The 19927-nt window shown below is 47.6% G+C and overlaps 1 protein-coding gene across 2 annotated transcripts in view; it reads left to right on the plus strand.

The window, feature by feature from the left end:
• LOC144762304 (exportin-5-like) overlaps window positions 1-19927 on the plus strand; it is a 2548278-nt gene that overhangs the window by 1259641 nt on the left and 1268710 nt on the right. For both annotated transcript variants that reach the window (XM_078647452.1, XM_078647453.1), the window contains one exon: window positions 14163-14189. In XM_078647452.1, the coding sequence (XP_078503578.1) occupies window positions 14163-14189 (27 nt within the window). The remainder of the gene's footprint in view (window positions 1-14162; window positions 14190-19927) is intronic.

Raw genomic sequence — 19927 nt, forward strand, 5'->3', positions numbered from 1 at the left:
TTATACTTTCAAATGCAGTGACATCTCTTTACTGCACTTACTTACTCCATTCTCACACTCTTGCGGGAAAAGAATCTAACAATGGAGTTGATAACCAGACACACTCTCACCGAAAGGTGTCACCTTACTGTGTGATTAGGAAAGACTTCTTTGAAGAAAAACAACTTGCAAACCTCTGGACCCAACTCTAGAAGCCAGGAGTATGCAAATCATGTGAATCTACAGCTCTACATGCCAAGAACAGATGCTTACTGAGTACGTAACATTATCCGTGCTACCTTCTGCATTTGCAGACTTCTGAGCTCGCTTATACTTCTGTATGTGTACTTTTAACCGCAGTTGCTGCCTATCTACAAAGTTAGGCAATGTTTATTATGTTCCAGGTACCAGTTATTAAGGCGTTCATGGAATGCCTTAAAAGTATTCCACCTTGAGTTCCACCTGCACCAACATGGAATCTCAACATAATACTTACCAGACTTATGGGTCCACCATTTGAACAATTGCACAACTGTTCCCTACAATTTTTGTCATGGAAGGTTGCTTTTTAGTGGCCATTACCTCACTTAGGGCCAGATGTAGGTAGCCCGAATCGGTATTTTCGGCCGTTACCGACCGGTATTGAGCGATCGGTATGTAGGTGATAGAAGATTGGCCAAATCGGTAAATTTACCGAATGGGAAAATTTACTGATTCGGTAAAATACTGAATCGGAATATTTACCGATTCGGAAAATATACCGATTCGGAATATTTACCGAATCGGAAAATTTACAGATTCGGTAAACTTACCGAATCGGTAAAATACCGATTTGGTAATTAAGAATAGGTAAAATTGAAGATTGAGATGTAGGTAAGCTCTGAAATACCGAATTTGCTTCAAATTCGGTACTTAAGAGTCGGTATTTACCATGGATTCAAATCAGGTGGTAACCAGGTGCAGCCTATAAAAATGGACCCAAAATGCAATTCTGTTTGCACAATGGCAGCATTTTAGGAGGAAGGAGAGAGGGAATGGCTGAGACAGGAGCAGGTCTACAGGCAGAGGGTGACCCTGTTCATGCTCACAGAGGAAGAGATACTGCAGAGGTACAAGTTGGCTCCAGACACCATCTTGGACCTACAACCACTGTTGGAGCACTCTACCCCAAGGGCACATGCAATTCCATCCCATGTACAGGTGCTGTGCAGCCTCCACCTGCTCGCGTCTGGGAGCTACCAGAGCGTGGTTGCTGCGGTGGGTGGGGTGACCCAGAGCACCCTCTCAAGGTTTTTTCACAGATTCCTTGACGCCATGTTGCAGAGGATGGAGCATTACATTTCTTTTCCAGCCACCCATGCTGAACTGGTTCAAACCAAATCTGAGTTCTACCAGATGGCTAGAGTTCCCCATATCATCGGCTGCATTGATGGCACGCACATCCCCATTTGTCCCCCTGCTGCCACAGAATACATCTACGAGGACCATGACGACGACAATGCTGTGCCTGACAGACAACCTGCTGGAGTCACAACACCAAGTGATGGCAGATACAGACGTGAGGAAATAACAAGCAACTATTTCTGAGTAAGTAATGAATGTTCTTGGAATATCAATGGGCTAGCAACAAAAATAGAGGATCCTGACTTTTTGAACTATGTTACTACTTTCGACATAATTCTGCTGCAAGAAACATGGCTCACAGAGCCACAGCACATCAAGGGCTATATATGTTTCGCCACCCCAGCTGCAAAGATCAGCAGATACGGCCACTGCTCGGGTGGGCTGGTTACTTACATCTCTGCAACAAGCATACCCTCAGCAACCCTCATGGATTCTATGCCAAGCACGACATTAGCAATTAGAATCAGGATCAAGCTGGACAAAGAGGAAAAGGAGGTCTGCATAATAAATTCATATGTCCATCCTAAACGAAAAGCAAAGAACTCTACTAAAATCACCAACCTCTTATCTGAGTATGCAGCAGAGATGGCAAATCCAATATTCATTCTGTCTGGGGACCTAAATCAACATCTCCTTGGCTCGGCAGAAGGGGAGGAGTCAGCAGCTTTAACCAGAATTTTTGATATTCCCAAACAATCGGAGCCATAGCATGCAAAGAAGAAAGTCCGTCGTAGTCACTTCCTCGAGGATCTAGAACATCACAATCTCCGAGCCTTGAACGGAAGATTCCCAGAAGACTGCCCCCCAGTTGAATCCTTCTACTCCATCTCTGCATGCTCCATTCTGGACTATACTTTTGTCAGTCTCGAGCTGTTCCCTTATATTCTCGGGTTTAGGATGGGGGATAAGGGGGATAGCGATCACCGCCCCCAGGAAATCCAGATAACAGCTATTGTTCCTACTTCAATAAGGCCAGACATACCCCTGGGACCCATGCACACCCAAGATCAAAAAAGAATTAAATGCACATTGCATAATGCCAATCTGCTGTCGGAAGCTGCAATAAATCTCCACAACTTGCAAACTTTGAGTTCAGATGACTTAATAGCACACTGGGAGGTCTTCACAGCAACACTGCCACAAAAGCTTGTAGGCACTACTCCCACTAAAGTCAACATCCAAGGGAAAGGGGGAAGAAACAAAATACAGAAAAAGTACAGAGAAGAGCTCAAGTCACTAAAAAGATCTGTAAACTCAAGCCTGCGTAGGTTGAGAACTTCGCCAGGAAATGTTAATGCACAAGCTTCCCTGCATCAACAGAGGGCAGCCCTAAAAAGATTAAAATGGAACATCAAGAGAGACTACGAGAATGATAGCTGGGCAAAACTCTTATATGACATAAACAGCAATGATAGCGCACGCTTTTGGAAAACTGTGAATGGGATATTGCGTCCAAAATCCGAGGATATTGGGTCAAATATCTCAGAAGGAGTCTGGATAGAATATATCACCAGCCACTTTAACAACTGTATGGAAAATGCAGGAGAACGAACGGCCAATCGAGGGCTCTCAAAGAAATCAGTTGCAGTTTGTATACCTCTAGCTAGTACACCTGAGCTAAAGGTGCAGCAATGCCCAGCCACAGGAAGCAGATCGCTGGGAATAATAAACAATTTGCAACCACTCCTAATACAAAAACAGATTGCTAAAGGGAGGAAAGAAGGTGCCCCAGGCCCAAATGGCATACCACCAGCCCTGTTCAAAGCTAAGAGCAAAGAATGGGCAGATATTTTACAACCACTGTTTTTGGAAATTAGATTGCAAAACAGAATACCAGAAGCCTGGAAGGGCTCAACAATAGTTCCAATACATAAAAAAGGAGACAAGGCCGAGCCTAACAACTACCGCCTAGTTGCGCTAATTGACAACGAAGCGAAGTACTTTGCGGGAACTATTCTAGAGGAGCTTACACTTTGGGCAGAGACGATTCATATGATACCACTGAATCAGACTGGGTTCCGTAAAGCAACCAGCACAGCTACAAATATCCTCGCAATTTCTCTAGCAATTGACGCAGCAAAAACTTCCAACTTACCATTACATCTATGTTATATTGATTTTAGTGCTGCTTTTGACAACATCGAGAGAGGCAGACTTTGGGAGAAATTGACACGATGGGGCATTCCGCAGTCTACTCTAAACATCTTAATGCTCCTACATACGGACACCTGGGTGCAGGTAAAACTAGGTGGAGGGACTCATCTCTCCTCGAAAGTACCAACTACGAGGGGATTGAAGCAAGGTTGTGTGCTTGCTCCAACCTTGTTCAATCTATTCATGGCTGACCTTCCTAATCGGCTGGATGCTTGTAACTCCCACGCCCCCAGGTTGGGAGGGAAAACTATAACCAACCTCATGTACGCTGACGACGTAGTTTTGCTAAGTCATACTCACGTTGGCCTGCAACATCTACTAACTGAAATGCAAAACTACGCAAAAGAAAACAACTTAAAAATAAACTTGTCCAAAACAAAGACAATGTCAATTAACAGCAAAAAAAGCTCACAGAAACACTGGTTCCTTGGTGGCATCAAAATCGAACATGTAAGCGAGTACAAGTACTTAGGGGTTGTATTCGATAGAGAAGGCTCATTCTGGCGCCAAAAAGAGGAAATAAAAAGGAAAGGTCTGCTAACTGCCTTAACGATGAAAAATCTGGCAAACAAACTAATGGGACCGACATTGACCCCACTATTGAAGGCAGTTCAGGCTAAACTTCTTCCCTCGCTAACTTATGGTAGTGAGGCAATGAGGGGTAGAGATGCTAAAGAGCTGGATAGGACGTTGGTCAAAGCCTATCGAACTATGTTTTGTCTTCCGTCTTATACGTCAGCAGCACAAATAAGGCTGGAGTTTGGCCTCCAACAACAAGCCTTGGCTAGATACGGGGCTTACATCATATGCTGGCATAAGATAAGCAAGGCCAATCCAGACACATTGAACTATCTGCTTTGGCAAGACTTACAACATAGGGAGTTTTCCCAAGCAAGAAACTACCTTAAATCAGCCTTAGATTCCACCAAATTGTCTGGACTATGGGAGGCGCAACTCGGCCAACATAATTTCAAAAAATTGGTGTGGAAAAGCATAAAACTATCCTCCTTACTTAACGACAAGGCAGCCTTCTCGAAAAGATCCCACGCCTGGATGACCCTCAGCTCGTACAAATCGCTCACCCCACAACCATATTTCAATCAGCCTTACTCGAGGGTGACAAAAATGAATTTCCTAAAGTACAGACTGGGGATGCTTCCATGTACTCAACATTTACCACCATGGTTGAGGACCAAAGGCCAAGCTGCCTGCAGACTGTGTAACAACAAGAATGGTGACATTCTGCACGTAATTTGCCTATGTGAAGAACTGCGTCAAGTACGGTCTCAATTTCTAAAAGATTCATTCAACCAGAAAGGGATCCGCACCAGAAGGCAAGCAGTGCTGGCCTGCTTTAACCCAGCGAACATCCAATTAAATTGCAGACTGGTAAAATATCTAAGGATGGCCGAACAAAAAAACGGGGCTAAAGTCTCTTCTCTGACTGCGTGTGAAACAGCTACCGGAAGTGGACAAGGAGCTATGGCGGGAACTTAACCGAAACAAGCAGAGACAATCTCACCATGTTATCCAAGCACGCGTGACCCATTGACTACTCCAAACACCGTAATTTGACCATGTATTATCACAATGCAGTATTTTATTCTAATTCTTAAAATGTTTTTAACCATGGATTATGAATTTTATAGTGTAACCTTTTGCAATGGTTTTAATTAACTATGCCAATAAACTTACTTACTTACAGAGTAAGTAATGAGACACAGACAGGTTGTGTATGGGACAAACGTATTTTTATGTTGCCATAAAGTTAAAGCACTTAAGTGCAACAAATTAAGTAAAGAAAGGTGGGGACAACATGTCCTGGGTTACATCACCCACACTGGCAAAGTCATTTGCGCCCGCGCTTCCCAGAGCCACTGGGATGTTGCTCACTGCCAACCTCATGGCCTGCAGGCTCAGCTGGGCGCCTGCTGCTCCTACGAGGCTGAACCACAGCGCTTGCCAAGCTGCTGAGGCTACTACTGTCGTCTCCCTCAGCCACATTGAGGGCAGGATTCTGTGCAGTTTGAGATATTATCATTGCCTCGAGGGCACTGGTGATCCTGGCCATGCCCCTGGTGACCTCGGCATTGTTCTGAGTGAGGCTTTCCTGCATGTTAATGCCTCTACGGCATAGCTGTGCTGTGGCTGTGGCCAGGCGATTCATGGCCCTATTGTTTACACGGGTGTCCCTGCGCCTTGTGTGCTCCAGGCTGTCCAGTTTCGAGCACAGCTGGGTGATTGCAGTACTCATTTGCTGCATTCCTGCAGATAGGTCAGCATTGGTTTTTGATATCTCCCTGTTGCTTTCTACCATGTCGCTGATGCCCTTCCCCATTTCTCCAGTGTGTTGGTTTAGGACACGGAATTGGCGGTGGCAGGCCTGTATTGATTTCCCCTGCATGCGTTGGATGCGCACCATGCTCCCCTCCAGCCCACGGAACACAGTGCCATCTCCAGGTCCACCTGCACTGCTGGGCCTGCGTTGACGTCTGTGCATGGTGAAAGATTCAGTGGTGGGCTGCAGTGCAGCAGGACTCATAGGTGCAGTGTCTTGAACCTCAAACTCTGCAGCCTCCATCACTGGCAGTGGGGCCACGACTCGCCTCCTGGCTGGTGAGGTTGCAGGTGCAGGCAGTAACATTGATGGGGAGGTCTCAGGAGAGAATACCAATGAAGGTGATTGGGAAAGGAGTGGGGAAACTCGGGGGTCTGGACTGTCTCCTCTTCCTGGGTGTTGGCAGTTGTGTCCTCTTCCTCCTGCGAGGCATGGACATGGCTTGGCCCTGCCTCGTCACTGTCCTCCCTCGCTGCTGCAGTCCCTGCTGTTGGTGTGGCTTGACTGGCTGATGTTGCCCCTAGGTATAAATAAGTGTATGTCAACTGAGTGCTACTGTGTCACAGTCACTAAAATAAATTCTTTACACATTTCACTTTCATTAATCTGCATTACTTTCACTGCCTTGCTGATGTCTGTGCAGTTACACATGGTCTTATATTAGCTGACTACATTTCCCATAATGCATTGCTCCTGTATAGTGCTAGCTGTACATGCATTCCTAAGGGCCCATAGGGATGAATGGGAAATACCGATTTGGGAAATACCCAATCGGTAAATACCGATTCGGTAAATTACGAAAGTCCGATACCGACTTTTACCGGTAAAATTCGGTATTTAAGAATCGGTAAAATCTGATTACCTACATCTGGCCCTTAGACGTGTCAGTGAGCTCCAGACCTTAATCTTAGTGGAACCTTTCTTCCAGCTGCATAGAGATAGGGTTGTCCTTAGAACCAACCCCAAATTCCTCCCAAAAGTGGTTTAATCTTTCTACCCCAATCAGTCAGTTGCATTACCCGTTTTCTTCTCGGAACCGGATTTAGTTGCGCGAAAAGCGCTTCATACCCTAGATGTCAAAAGAGCTCTAATGTATTATGTGGACGAAACTAAAGAGTTGCGTAAAACAAAGCAGTTTTTTCACCTCTTCCCCTCCCCCAATGCCCCCCCCCAACACACACACAAGAAGGACCATATCTAAAACCAGCATATCTGAAAGAAACAGGTTAGTATTAGATTCCTTACCTTAGAATATCCCCAGGCGTCAGTCTGGATCCGGAAACTTTTGCGTAGCAGTACCCCTGCGCGTCGGTAGGCGGCGTCTGCAGGCGTCCCCTGCGGCTCCGCGTCCATCGTCGGCGTCGTGCGCCGTGATGACGTCGCTGGAGTATATAGACGCCGCCTCCGCGCGCTGACATCAGTTCTTCTTTTTTCCGCGCCAGTTAGCGCAGATCCGAAGAGCAGTACTCCGGTCTTTTGACCAGAGTTTTTTGATTATATCTACTCTTAAGGTGCCGGTAGGATGCCCGGTTTTAAGAATTGTGATGGGTGTGACCGCACGATGTCGGTCACGGACCACCACCGACTCTGCCTCCGGTGCCTGGGCCCGGCGGTCCCGGTCCGGCCGGAGGTCGAGGGAGCGGTCGCGGAGCCGCCACGAGCGCTCCGGAAGTCGTCGCCATTCCTCTAGTTCCTCAGGTAAGAAACACAAGAAGTCGGGGCGTCGTCATCGTACCCCCGACTCCCCCCGACGCTCGCGCGATGCGGCTGGGGGTTCGGGTGGCCCCACCCCCGCGGCTCCGCGTGGGTCGCCGACGCTGCCTGCTCCATACCCGACGGTCCCTGGGCGCGTCGCGCGAGGAGATAGCGGAGTTCCTCATGGCCATGAGGGCACTGTCTCCTCCGACGGGGCCTACGGCGCCTGCGGGCCCGGTGGTCCCGTCCGGGGGCCCGAGCGGTTCGGGTGCTCCTGCCCCGGCGCCGTCGGGTGCTCCGGCCCCGACGCCGGCTGGTCCACCGGCCTCTCCGGCGCCGATTCCATCGCGGCAACCCGTGGTGCCGCCTCCGCGCGGCGCCGGGCCTCCGACGCCGGCTCCGTCCGGCGTCAGGGCGGCGCCACCCCATTCCCTCTCCGACTCCGGACGCGGAGTCGGACCGGCGTCGGCCGACGCGGAGTCGGACCGGCGTCGGCCGACGCCGAGTCCGACGCCGATGGGGCCCATGGGCCCTGAGGAGCCGGTCTACATTGTTGACTCCGAATACGGGGATGATGTAGAATACGGTGAGGGTTGGGAGGGGTCTGAGGACCCTCTGTCACGTGAGTGTCAGTATGACGTGGACTGGACAGGTGATTTGGGTGACGCCAGTGGTCTGGACGACTCTCCTAACCCTGGTTTTGTCTCGCCTCCTACCGTGGCCTCGGAGGCTGGGGCTGCTTATTCAGTGGTGTTGATGAGGGCTGCCAAGGCCTTACACCTTGAGCTCCCCGTCGCGGCCGTGAGGACTAACATCCTCACCGAGGTCTTCAAACCGCAGGCATGCCCGCAGGAGCCTCTGCTGCCGTTCAATGAAGCCTTGACAGACGTTCTTTTGGGCACGTGGTCCAGGCCCGCTTCAGGTTCGCCTGTTGATAGGAACGTGGCCAGACGCCACCGTCCATGTCCGGACGACCCCAAGTTCCTGTCCACCCATCCCACCCCTGAGAGTCTGGTGATCCAGGCCTCAACTTCCCAGACCGCATTCCCGTCAGCCCCTGCCCGACCGGGAATCTAAGAGGTACGACCAGTATGGAAAGAAGGTCTTCTCGATACGACCGACTCGCTGGGCAGGGCGATGTCCACGACGGTGGCGATTCGTCGCCACGCCTGGCTGAGATCCGCCAATTTTTCGGCAGATGTCCAAAATGCTTTGATGGACATGCCGTTCGATGGCAGTCGTCTGTTTGGCGACAAGGCGGACCACGCGCTGGAGCGCTTCAAGGACTCCAGGGTCACGGCCTCCCCCCGCAGCGACAGCCTCCAAATCCTCCTAGTCCGTGCTTTCAGGCCCATGTGACGCCAGTGGGTGGCAGGGTTCGCCATCACCACTCCCGCTGGCGCACTATCACATCGGACAGGTGGGTGCTGCAGCTTGTCCGAAGGGGCTACTCCCTCCCCTTCGAGACCACTCCTCCAGCCATGCCACCGCAGAACCACCGTGTGTCGGGGGACCACTTGACACTTCTGCAGGAGGAAGTTACGGCCCTCTTGGCCAAGGGGGCCATCGAGCGCGTTCCTGGGCCAGAAGTAGGGTGTGGTTGCTATTCCCACTACTTTCTGGTGCCCAAGAAGGACAAGGGGGGCCTGCGTCCTATCTTGGATCTACGGAACGTCAACGGCTTCCTCCGGAAGGAGAAGTTCAAGATGTTGACTTTGGCTCAGGTCTTGGCTGCTAAAGACCCGCAAGACTGGATGGTGGCGTTGGACTTGCAGGATGCGTATTTTCACATCCCCGTCCTGCCGGCCCACTGGCGTTACCTGCGGTTCACGGTAGGCCACGAGCACTTTCAGTTTATCGTGCTCCCTTTTCTTCCTTACCAGCGCCCCACGGGTGTTCACGAAAGTGATGGCGGTGGTCGCAGCTCATCTGCGCCGGTTAGGGGTTTCAGTCTTCCCCTACCTCGACGACTGGTTGTTGAAGGAGGGCTCGCCCCAGACAGTCGTCCACCACCTTCAGATGACGGCAGACCTCCTGCACGAGCTGGGGTTTTCCATCAATGTGCCGAAATCACACCTGTGTCCCTCTCAAAAGCTCCTTTTCATCGGAGCGGTTCTCGACTCGGCGCAGTTTCGGGTTTATCCTCCGGAACGGCGGGTCCGGGATATACAGGCTTGATTCCCATCTTTCAGCCGTTATCCCGGGTCTCGGTCAGGTTGACGCTGCGGCTTCTGGGGCTGATGGCCTCCTGCATCCTTCTGGTGCATCACGCCAGGTGGCGGATGCGGGCTCTGCAGTGGGACCTGAAGTTTCAGTGGGCCCAGCATCAAGGCAACCTATCCGACCATGTCCTGATCTCGGAGGGCACTGCGAGACAGTTGCAGTGGTGGCTTACGGACCGCGATTGGGTCAGAGGCAGATCCCTCTCCCTTCCCCAACCGGAGCACGTAGTTGTGACGGACGCGTCCCTCCAGGGCTGGGGAGGCCACTTGGGAGAGGCGGAGATCAGAGGCATCTGGTCTCCGGCGGAGTCCCGGCTCCATATCAACATGTTGGAGCTGCGGGCGATTCGCCTAGCACTGAAGGCATTCCTCCCCTTTGTCAACGGGAGTGTAGTGCAGGTGTTCACGGACAACACCACCGCCATGTGGTACTGCAACAAGCAGGGCGGAGTGGGGTCGTGGACCCTTTGCCAGGAGGCGCTGCGTCTCTGGCAATGGCTGGAACGTCAGAGCGTGACTCTGACGGTTCAACACCTGGCAGGTTCTCTGAACGCCAGGGCGGACGACCTCAGCCGTCGGTGCTCGGTGGATCACGAATGGCGTCTGAACTCGGACGTGGCGAGAGGCCTCTTTCTGCAATGGGGAGAGCCTTGGTTAGATCTATTCGCCACAGAAGAGAACGCGCAATGTCATCAGTTCTGCGCGTTGGAGTTTCCAAGACGGCACTCGCTCGGAGACGCCTTTCGGCGCGAGTGGAGTTGCGGTCTGTTGTACGCCTTTCCGCCTATACCACTTCTGCCCAGAGTGCTGAAGAAGATCAGGCGCGACCGGGCCCAAGTTATCCTTGTGGCTCCGGACTGGGCTCGAAGGTACTGGTATCCCGAGCTACTCAGCATGTCAGTCGGTCCCTCGATCCGCCTGCCCCTTCAGGAGGACCTTCTGTCGCAGCAGCAGGGGACGGTCCTCCACCCGAACCTGTCCAGTCTCCACCTCCATGCGTGGAGATTGAGCGGCGACAGTTGAGGCCATTTGACTTGCCTCCTGAAGTCTGTGATGTGATTCTGGCAGCCAGGCGTCCCTCCACAAAGTCGGTATACGCCTGCCGGTGGAACAGATTTGTGGCATGGTGCACAGCAAAGGCTGTGGATCCCCTTTCTGCCCCTCTCTCCGAGGTTCTCCTCTCTCTTCTCTCTCTTTCCCAGCAGGGCTCTGCTCTGGGCACTATCAAGGGCTACCTTTCTGCCCTTTCCGCCTTCTTAAGGCTACCTGATCAGCCATCTTTGTTCAAGTCCCCTATTGTAACGAGATTCTTGAAGGGCAACACGCACATGTATCCACCTGTTCCGCTCGTGATGCCTCAGTGGGACTTGAACCTGGTTCTGACTTTCTTGATGTGCGCACCCTTTGAGCCGCTTCATTCCTGTCCTCTCCATCTCCTGACTTTAAAGACGGCCTTCCTGGTTGCCATCACCTCTGCCAGTTGAGTGAGTGAGCTCCAGGCTCTTTCTGTCAAACCTCCTTTCATGTCCATTCATCCAGACAAGGTGGTTCTGAGAACTAGACCTTCTTTCCTGCCCAAAGTAGTTTCTGCTTTTCACATCGGGCAGTCCATCACCTTACCCTCCTTCTTCCCGCCTCCGCATCCTTCAAAAGATGAAGAGCGGCTCCATCGTCTGGACCCAAAACGTGCGCTTTCATTTTATATGGATCGCACACGCCAGTTCCGGGTGGATGACCAACTGTTTGTTGGCTACGTGGGTGAGAAGAAGGGAAGGGCGGTACAGAAACGGACCATCTCTCGGTGGGTCGTCCTGTGCATCAAAGCGTGCTACTCTTTGGCTCGGAAGGAGCCTCCTGTTGGGCTGAGAGCCCATTACACTCGGGCCACGGCGGCTACTACTGCCCTGGGCCGGGGAGTCCCTTTGCAGGACATTTGCCAGGCGGCTACGTGGGCCTCGCTGCACACCTTTGCGAGGCACTACTGCCTGGACAGTCAAGTCCGGAGGGATGGCTTCTTTGGCCGTTCGGTCCTCCAGGACTTTCTGGTGTAGGTTTGTATTGGTTCGCAGACCCACCACCGGGGTTGGTATTGCTGGGGTATCTATTCTAAGGTAAGGAATCTAATACTAACCTGTTTCTTTCAGATGAACAAGTTACTTACCTTCGGTAACGATATATCTGTAAGAAACAGTAGTTAGTATTAGATTCCTTACCGCCCCTCCCATCCTCCCCGTTCTGCGAACTGATACCTAGGGTTAAGGACATCCCTTTCAGGGCCCTAGTTTCAAATGGCACCAGTGTTGGTTCTCACATGGCTCTGCGTGTTCTGGCGCGGAAACGTTGTGTGCAAAGAACTGACGTCAGCGCGCGGAGGCGGCGTCTATATACTCCAGCGACGTCATCACGGCGCCGACGCCGACGACGGACGCGGAGCCGCAGGGGACGCCTGCAGACGACGCCTACCGACGCGCAGGGGTACTGCTACGCAAACGTTTCCGGATCCAGACTGACGCCTGGGGATATTCTAAGGTAAGGAATTTAATACTAACTACTGTTTCTTACAGATATATCGTTACCGAAGGTAAGTAACTTGTTCTTCTAGATGGATGATTAAATGCATTCAGACCTGTTATACCAAAGCTAAAAGAACTTTGCCTATGCCTTCTATGGCACGCTCTATCTGTAAAATAGGGGATTCCATGGCTTTTCTGACCATTATCCAATAGCTTATATTTGTAAGGCAGCTACATGGTCTACACTACACACTTTCTCCAAGCATTATTTTGTGGATGTTTTAGCACACCAATAGGCCAATGTAGGACATTCAGTGCTAAGTACTCTTTCAGACCACTGCAACACCTACAGGGTAGCCACTGCGTTTGGAGAGGGACAGTCTATGCAGAGCATGTGTATCTTCAGTTACACATGCCATCGAATGTATTGTTACTTACTGTGTAAGCATCTGTTCGTGGCATGTAGGACTGTAGATTCACATGTGCCCACCCTCCTCCCCGGACACCTTTGGCCATTGCAGTAACTTTACACTATTTCATTTACATGGACATCTTTTTACTTTGTTTTGTGACTCGAAAGACTTCTTCGAAGAAAAACAACTTGCACACATCTGATCCAGCACTAGATGGCGGAAATATGCAGACCATGGGGGTTTACAGCACTACGGCAGATGCTTACTGAGTAAGTAACATAATCATTATTTACAACTGTTTTATAGTTTGTGTGTTAAACATCTGGTACTTGTGGGTACTCATTCCAAAATGGGTTGAGTTTCCTTTGCCATTATTTTAGTAGGCACTAGCTGGAACTTACCTGGTGTGGATTTGGTTTAAATAAACGTACTTATTTACATACAATTTTCTCGACCATCAAGCCTTAAATTGCATCTGTATTACCTCCTCATCACACATATATGGCAGTGGAACAGTTGCACTTGTTGTACCCAAAGAGTGCCCGTAGTATCTTCTGGGCAGGTGGCATACTTTGTGTTGGATTATAAGGGTCTATGTTGTCTTCAGGATTAATTGCTCAATGCATTTGTCTGTGCTCTCAGAAGAATCTTCTGGATGGGTCAAAGCTAAGTCTGAAAAAGGGCTGCAATTTTCACCCTGGAGATTCATTCCGTTCTTTCTCTGAGGATATTCAAATACTTTAACTGTTTTTCTTAAGATTGACTTTGGCTCGATCATTTTCCCATACCTGTATAAGTACATGGCAATGTGTTGCAAGACAAACAGTGAAGTCTCTGCTGCTCAAAGGAAGACTGTAGTTTGAAACCGTCCAGGATACTCTGAGAACCTCGCCAAGTTGAATGTTTCTCCTAATCAGATGCCTGAAAGTAAGAAGGTCTGAGTATCCAGAAGAAAATGTCAATCAAACGTAAGTAACTTATTTAATTTTGAGGAATGGCCCCTCCCACATGTTAAGCTATTTTGTGCTATCATGGCAAGAGAATTGCAATCTTCTTCCTAACCCATATATCCGACAAATAAAATATTCCTAGATGTGGAAAATGGCTGCGAATTATGTAGATGTAGAGTTTTGAAATGCCTCCTAAATTCAATGACTGGGCTAACACTCAGTGTAACCTTAGATAGTTTGCTTTACAAAAATGTGAATAAGTACATCACAAACTTCTTGTTTTATACTCCCTTAGACTAAAGGTAGTCGATGTTGTTCAGAGGTGCAGTTGTTTCTCATTAGTTGTGTTCTGCTTTCACATATTGGACGCAACATATATATTCTTTTTGCAAATGCTGTTTATCTTTGACATCTGTTTGTTATAATTGTACATCTATTTGTGTACAGTGCAAACTGTTCTTTTGAGTAATCATGTTTTTTTTTTCCTATCCTAGTTTTTTGACACTATTGAAGAGACCAAGGTAAGGGCACACTGTTCTACTTGAACATCACATATAATGAAAATGTCTATTGTTTTGTATTGAATATTATACTGGTGGTTAGGATGTTTTACAGGCTTTCGATATTATGTGACAAGGCAAAGAGGGTATAACAGTGTGGCTTAATTTGCCTAGCATTAGGCATGTTTGGCCAAGCTTGGCGCCCGCTGTGAGCTCATATTTCCAGGTCCCATGTAGAATGACTTAGCTGCTAATGTGCAGTTTTGAATCTATCACATATTTGTTGGTGTATCCATTTTCTGCCAGTATTTGTTGACCATTGAGTGCAATGCTGCTAAGGTTACTGCTTAAATAACATTGTAGTCAGCACAATTTTGCTGAACCCCATTGATGTAGAATCAGTGTCGTGGCCAACACAATCTTCAAGCACAGACCATCTGTAGTCAGGCTTTCTCTTCAATCCGTACACTCAGAAAATTAGCCAGTCTAGTATTGTTGTCAAAGCTTCATTGCATGTGAGCCTAAGATATTGTGCCCTTTAATCACTGTGTGTGAATTGGTGCTTGGAAGGGGGTGTATCTTGATGCCTAGAAGTGGGGCTCTGTGCCCCACAATACAACTGGCTGAAAGGAAGGGGATGTATCTGGATGCCTAGAAGTGGGGCTCTGTGCCCCACAATACAATTGGATGAAATTAATCATACACCTGCGTTGGCGGGAGGGTGGGGTGGGGGGGGGGGGGGTCCAGCACTCTTGGGAGACGAATACCAGTTGTAAAGAAGCCATCTGAAACTACTGAGGAAAGTCTTGTGGAGCATGTGGGTGAAGGGACTGATGTGACTGGCAGCGTGCTCTCCTCGGAGGTCGGACAGTAACCAGCACGGGTGACATGCCCGATGGTGCACTTGTGCTCGGTCCTTTAAGTTTGATGGGCTACCTGTGCCGCCTCTTCTGCCAACGGCTCTGGGGCAGTGATACGCTGAAGGCAGACACGCAAGTGATGTTGGGTTGTGCAGTAGTGGCCACCTTTTTGTATCCGTGGGAGCCGTACTTGGAACTGATGAAAGGCGCAGCGGCTGCCCCATGACTGCAGCACCATTGGGAGTTTCTGGCAGTGTGATGCAGTTTGAGGGCAAATGCAATCCCCTGAGACACAGAGAAATTACAGGTGGAAATTTCTCTGGTGGGCAGACCGTCCTACACTTAATTGCTGCTGCTGGGGTGACTTTTTGTTACAATCCCAGGTGGATATGTGATGTCTGGCTGAAATAAGAGCCATAAAATAAAGAAGTAATTTCCTGTTATTCAGTTGGACTGACCCTCAGGTGAACCATTGTTGTTGTCAACCTAGGTGTATGAAGAGTGCCTCAAGGAGAGAAATATATGTTTCTTGGGGCATTTAACCAGCTTAAGCTGCTCCTGCAGGTCGAGAAATCCTACAGGAGAGTTAGTTAAAGATGTGCACTCTTTGAGTATATTGGGTGCTGTTGCGGACCCAGGTGTGAGCCTGTCATCTGCCTTCGAGTTCGGGGTCAGCTGCTTACTGTGGACTCCTGCTCCCTGGTCCCGATAGATTTATTAGGCAATGGCAAGTATGAGAGAGAGTGATGCTCGGAAGAGTAATCAATTTGATTCCAAATGGTCTAAAAAATGACAAGACAATATGGATGCAGAGGCCCTCTTAATTGAAATGAAAAGTCAGCTCATTTGTGGAGACTGCAAGATTGACATCTGAATCCAATTATTGATCTGCTTAATGAGTAGATAGACAGTGATGACATGAAAATACACATGAATGAATGAAGCAGTTAATGAATGGGTGGTTTTAAAGAGCACGCGGCTACAGCGCACGGGACGAACGTCCCGGTGCTATGTCTAGCAGAATGACCCAAAATCAAACTTCACAAGAGGATATAGCAAAATAAGTCCTTTAACCACACTAGATGAATAGGTATTGGAAGTTATCTGAGGAACAAATTAAGATTTGGAGACAAGTTCAAGACTGAGCATTATAAGAACGGCGGGCCTTGCAGAGACCATTACGATGGTGGTGTTGGTGACCTGTAAACCTTTGCGGAATCACTTTTCACTGAACTTGTTTGCAGAAATAATTTTTCATACATGTTCATTTTTGGAAATGCACACTGCTTCCTCTTAGAGAGACCCATTTCTCTTCCAAATATATAGAGGCTACCCCAGTGAATTATTGTGATATGGTGATGCGTTTGGCAAGGGAGAAAGGGGAACTATTGTACCAGTTTGTCCCTCTTGATCCATCCTGTTTTCAGTCTTACAATGCAAGAGGTGCAAAGGTGAAGAGATTTTTGATGGACAGCAGTGTGAAATTCACAATGCTGTACCCAGCCAATCCGAAGATCTTGAGGGGGACAACATTTCCAATTTGTCTTGAGGGTTTCTCTATTAAAAGCATAGGCACTGGATAGTCCTTCCTGTGGGCAAGAATCCCAGAATACTTTTCTAAAGTCACATTTTGTGTAGAATCTTTGCATTACTTTAGAAAGGCAGGAAGTATGTGATACAAATGTATAATTTAGCAGCCTAAAAACAAGCAATCTTGTAAATTCCACTAATTTACTTTGGAAATGAGGTGTATTAAATGGTGTGGTTGTGTAACCTCACTGTGCAATAGACTTATCAATATCCTTTAGTTCCGGGCCCACTAAGATTGCTGTGCGTATTTGGCATGCTGCAAATGTTGCTTTGGGATGGGGTGATAGATTGACTCGTGCTGCTCCATTGTATGCCTCTGAGAGATTGGGTTGTTTGTGGAGAACGAAAGGGTTTGACAAATGGGACATGATTGGCATCAGTAGAGTGGGTGACCTCTGGACCAAGGAGAATGTGAAAACCTATGAGGCACTGCGGACGGAATATGAGCTCAGAGACAGAGTTTTTCAGATACGTTCAGGTGTGCCATGCTTTGTTGTCGGTTTTCGCTGTGGGCACTTATGTCCCCAATTCCTCCCCTCTAGAGGACCGTATATTGGACGGTTATGTTCCTGACAGCACGATCTCATTGATTTACAAAAAATTTATCAATAATCGTGCTGATTTACTTGTGCGTGACAGAGCGGTCAGGACCGAGGATGGGTTGGAATTAGATGACGAAGACTGGCAATCCGCATTGTCGTCCTCCAAGGAGGTTGCCATTCCTGCCCGTCTCCGCTTCGTCCAACTTAAGATCCTTCACCGTATCTATGTTACTGGTCCGAGTCTGGTGAGAATGGTACTATTCTCTGGATGGGTTATGTAAGCGTGGTTGCGGCATGCCTGCAACTTTCCTCCATATTCTCTGGGAATGTTCGGCGGTGGTGACGTTTTGGACGCGAGTGCATGCTGTGATGGAAAGAGTTACAGGAGTATCGTTGCTCCCTGAAGCTAGGCGTTGCCTCCTGAATGTATGGGAACCAAATGATTATACTGTGGGACAGATCCGCTGGGCGACCCTTGGTAACATGATAGCTAAGAGAGACATCGCACAGCTGTGGGGTTCCCAGAGGTTGCCCACGGTTTTGGTGTGGAAGGAGGGCATGGATTGGTGCATGTTCAGGGAGAAAACAGTGTATCTGACTAGCGGGAAGACCTAGGCAATGGAATAGGGTTTGGTCTCAGTGGAATGCATATCGTGGGAATATTTGCACTCTCCCACCAGATTTACCGCCTGATACTCCCTTGACCCCATAAATGGCGTTCCACATACTGTTTGATATTACAATTGCTGCTCTCTTTTCCCACTGCCCCCCTCCCCCCCGACGTATTGTAAATGTATATCTTTACCTAACCATTGGAGTAATACTCTCTGAGGACACATGCTCATCTGTACTGTATCTTAATGCCATGCCTGTTGTTGTTTTGTGTAATTTTAATAAAAGTTTATAAAAAAAATATATATCCTTTAGTTCCAGTAGGTTAAGTGTGTAAATCCCTCAGCTCATCCCTGGGTAGCTGTGGTACTGAGCAGTAAGGCGTACACATAATAACAAGTGTAAAGCATTTAAACAGCACCAACACTATTGAAAAAGTAATCAACACAAAACTCAAGAAATCAGACACCAATTTATAAAAATAGACTATTTTTATTAGAATGTAGACACTAGAAAGAAAAAGATTCACTAAAGGGTTCCAGAGATATAGATTTTACAAGCAATAATAAATCACAGCAATTTTACACAATGGCAAGCAAGCCATAGCAAAGTTAACTAATTGTTATTCATACAGTTAGTGAACACCTTTGCATATGAACTGATCTCACAAGAAAATAACAGCTGAACTTGTATGCGTTTCAACCAGACAGAGGTAGCCAACCCCTAGTGCATAAAGAAAAATGTGCAAGTGACTCTTCACCCAATCTCTAGTTGCACAGCGAATATTACAATTACTCACATAATCAAAGAAGAAAACATCCAGTGAACAATGATGAATCTTAATTATGTTTCTTAACCAAGATGTGTGCTTATGACACATTGAAAATATAGCCTGTATGTGGCTCGTTCTACTTCAAAAAAGTGATACTTCCAAAAAACATATGTGTATTTAATAACAGTTACAAGATAATGTAAACATGTAAATTGTACATAAATGAGCATAAATACTACATCTCCATTCAATGATGTGCCCAATGCATTTCGGGATTAACAGTTCCCTTCTTCAGGGGCCACTGTGAAAATAATGCAAAAATAAGCAAAATAGTTGCAATAAAAACAAGCAACAGTTAATATACAACATACAGGGACATGGATTTGTCCTTTCAAAATGCACAAAGGCATGACAACAAGATGGAGGAAAACCGATATGAGTAAACAATAGGGAACCCGAGGGATGCCTTGAAGAAAAAGTTTGATAGATGGATCCAGAAAGTCCACCTCGTGAAAAGTATCAGCGACAGACATTCACACTAACCCGCAATCAACATCCTAATGTAGAAACAATGTGGTCAACTACACATATATCGTGTCAACCAGCGCTGAAAACACCAAAAGATTCTTGCTAGGGACTTACAAGATGTGTTCATAATGCCCAGAGACTGGAGTTGCCGTCTCTGTAGCACGATCTTGATGCAGCGTTACCCAGAAACCATCACCAACCCAGGGTCCGGGTCACTCCGGTGGAGCCCATAACACCGAAGTACACACACCCAGTCACTTACTTTTTCCTGGACCCTTGCAAATAAAAACTACAATGAGTTGGCGGAATTCTCTCCTATCACGGGACCCATTTAGGCACAGATTTTATCACCAACATTTGTTTTCATCACATAATTCTACTAACTAATCTTTGCATCAATGTACGCCGCTAATTATGTCGATGGACCAATTAGTTGAGCCAGTTGATGGTGATGGTCAAGACCAGCTTAAACTCACTACAACAATCCATTGATATGCAAAATTAATTGACTCTAAAAGAATCATGAACACATGAAATAGTTTAAAGATTTTATATAATTTGCATAAAAGAAATTATCATTATTTTCTCACTATTAATTCTCACTGAGCATTGCCATTTATTTAGGAAATAAATCAAGAAACTGTTTAATAAAAATCATGAAGAGAAAATGTAGGTTCACATTTATTCCATTATTTTCTAAATAATTAAAATTCAATCCCTGGTCATGTAACTGACAGAGGGTTCCCCATGAAGGATCAGCAAACCATAGTTAAAATATACATTTAATTCTAAACATTTCCTGCACTTATACCTTCCATCCCAGCACTAAAATCCCAACTTACTTAACCCTGGCCT

This window comes from Lissotriton helveticus, chromosome 6 (assembly GCF_964261635.1).
Source record: "Lissotriton helveticus chromosome 6, aLisHel1.1, whole genome shotgun sequence".
Taxonomy (NCBI): domain Eukaryota; kingdom Metazoa; phylum Chordata; class Amphibia; order Caudata; family Salamandridae; genus Lissotriton; species Lissotriton helveticus.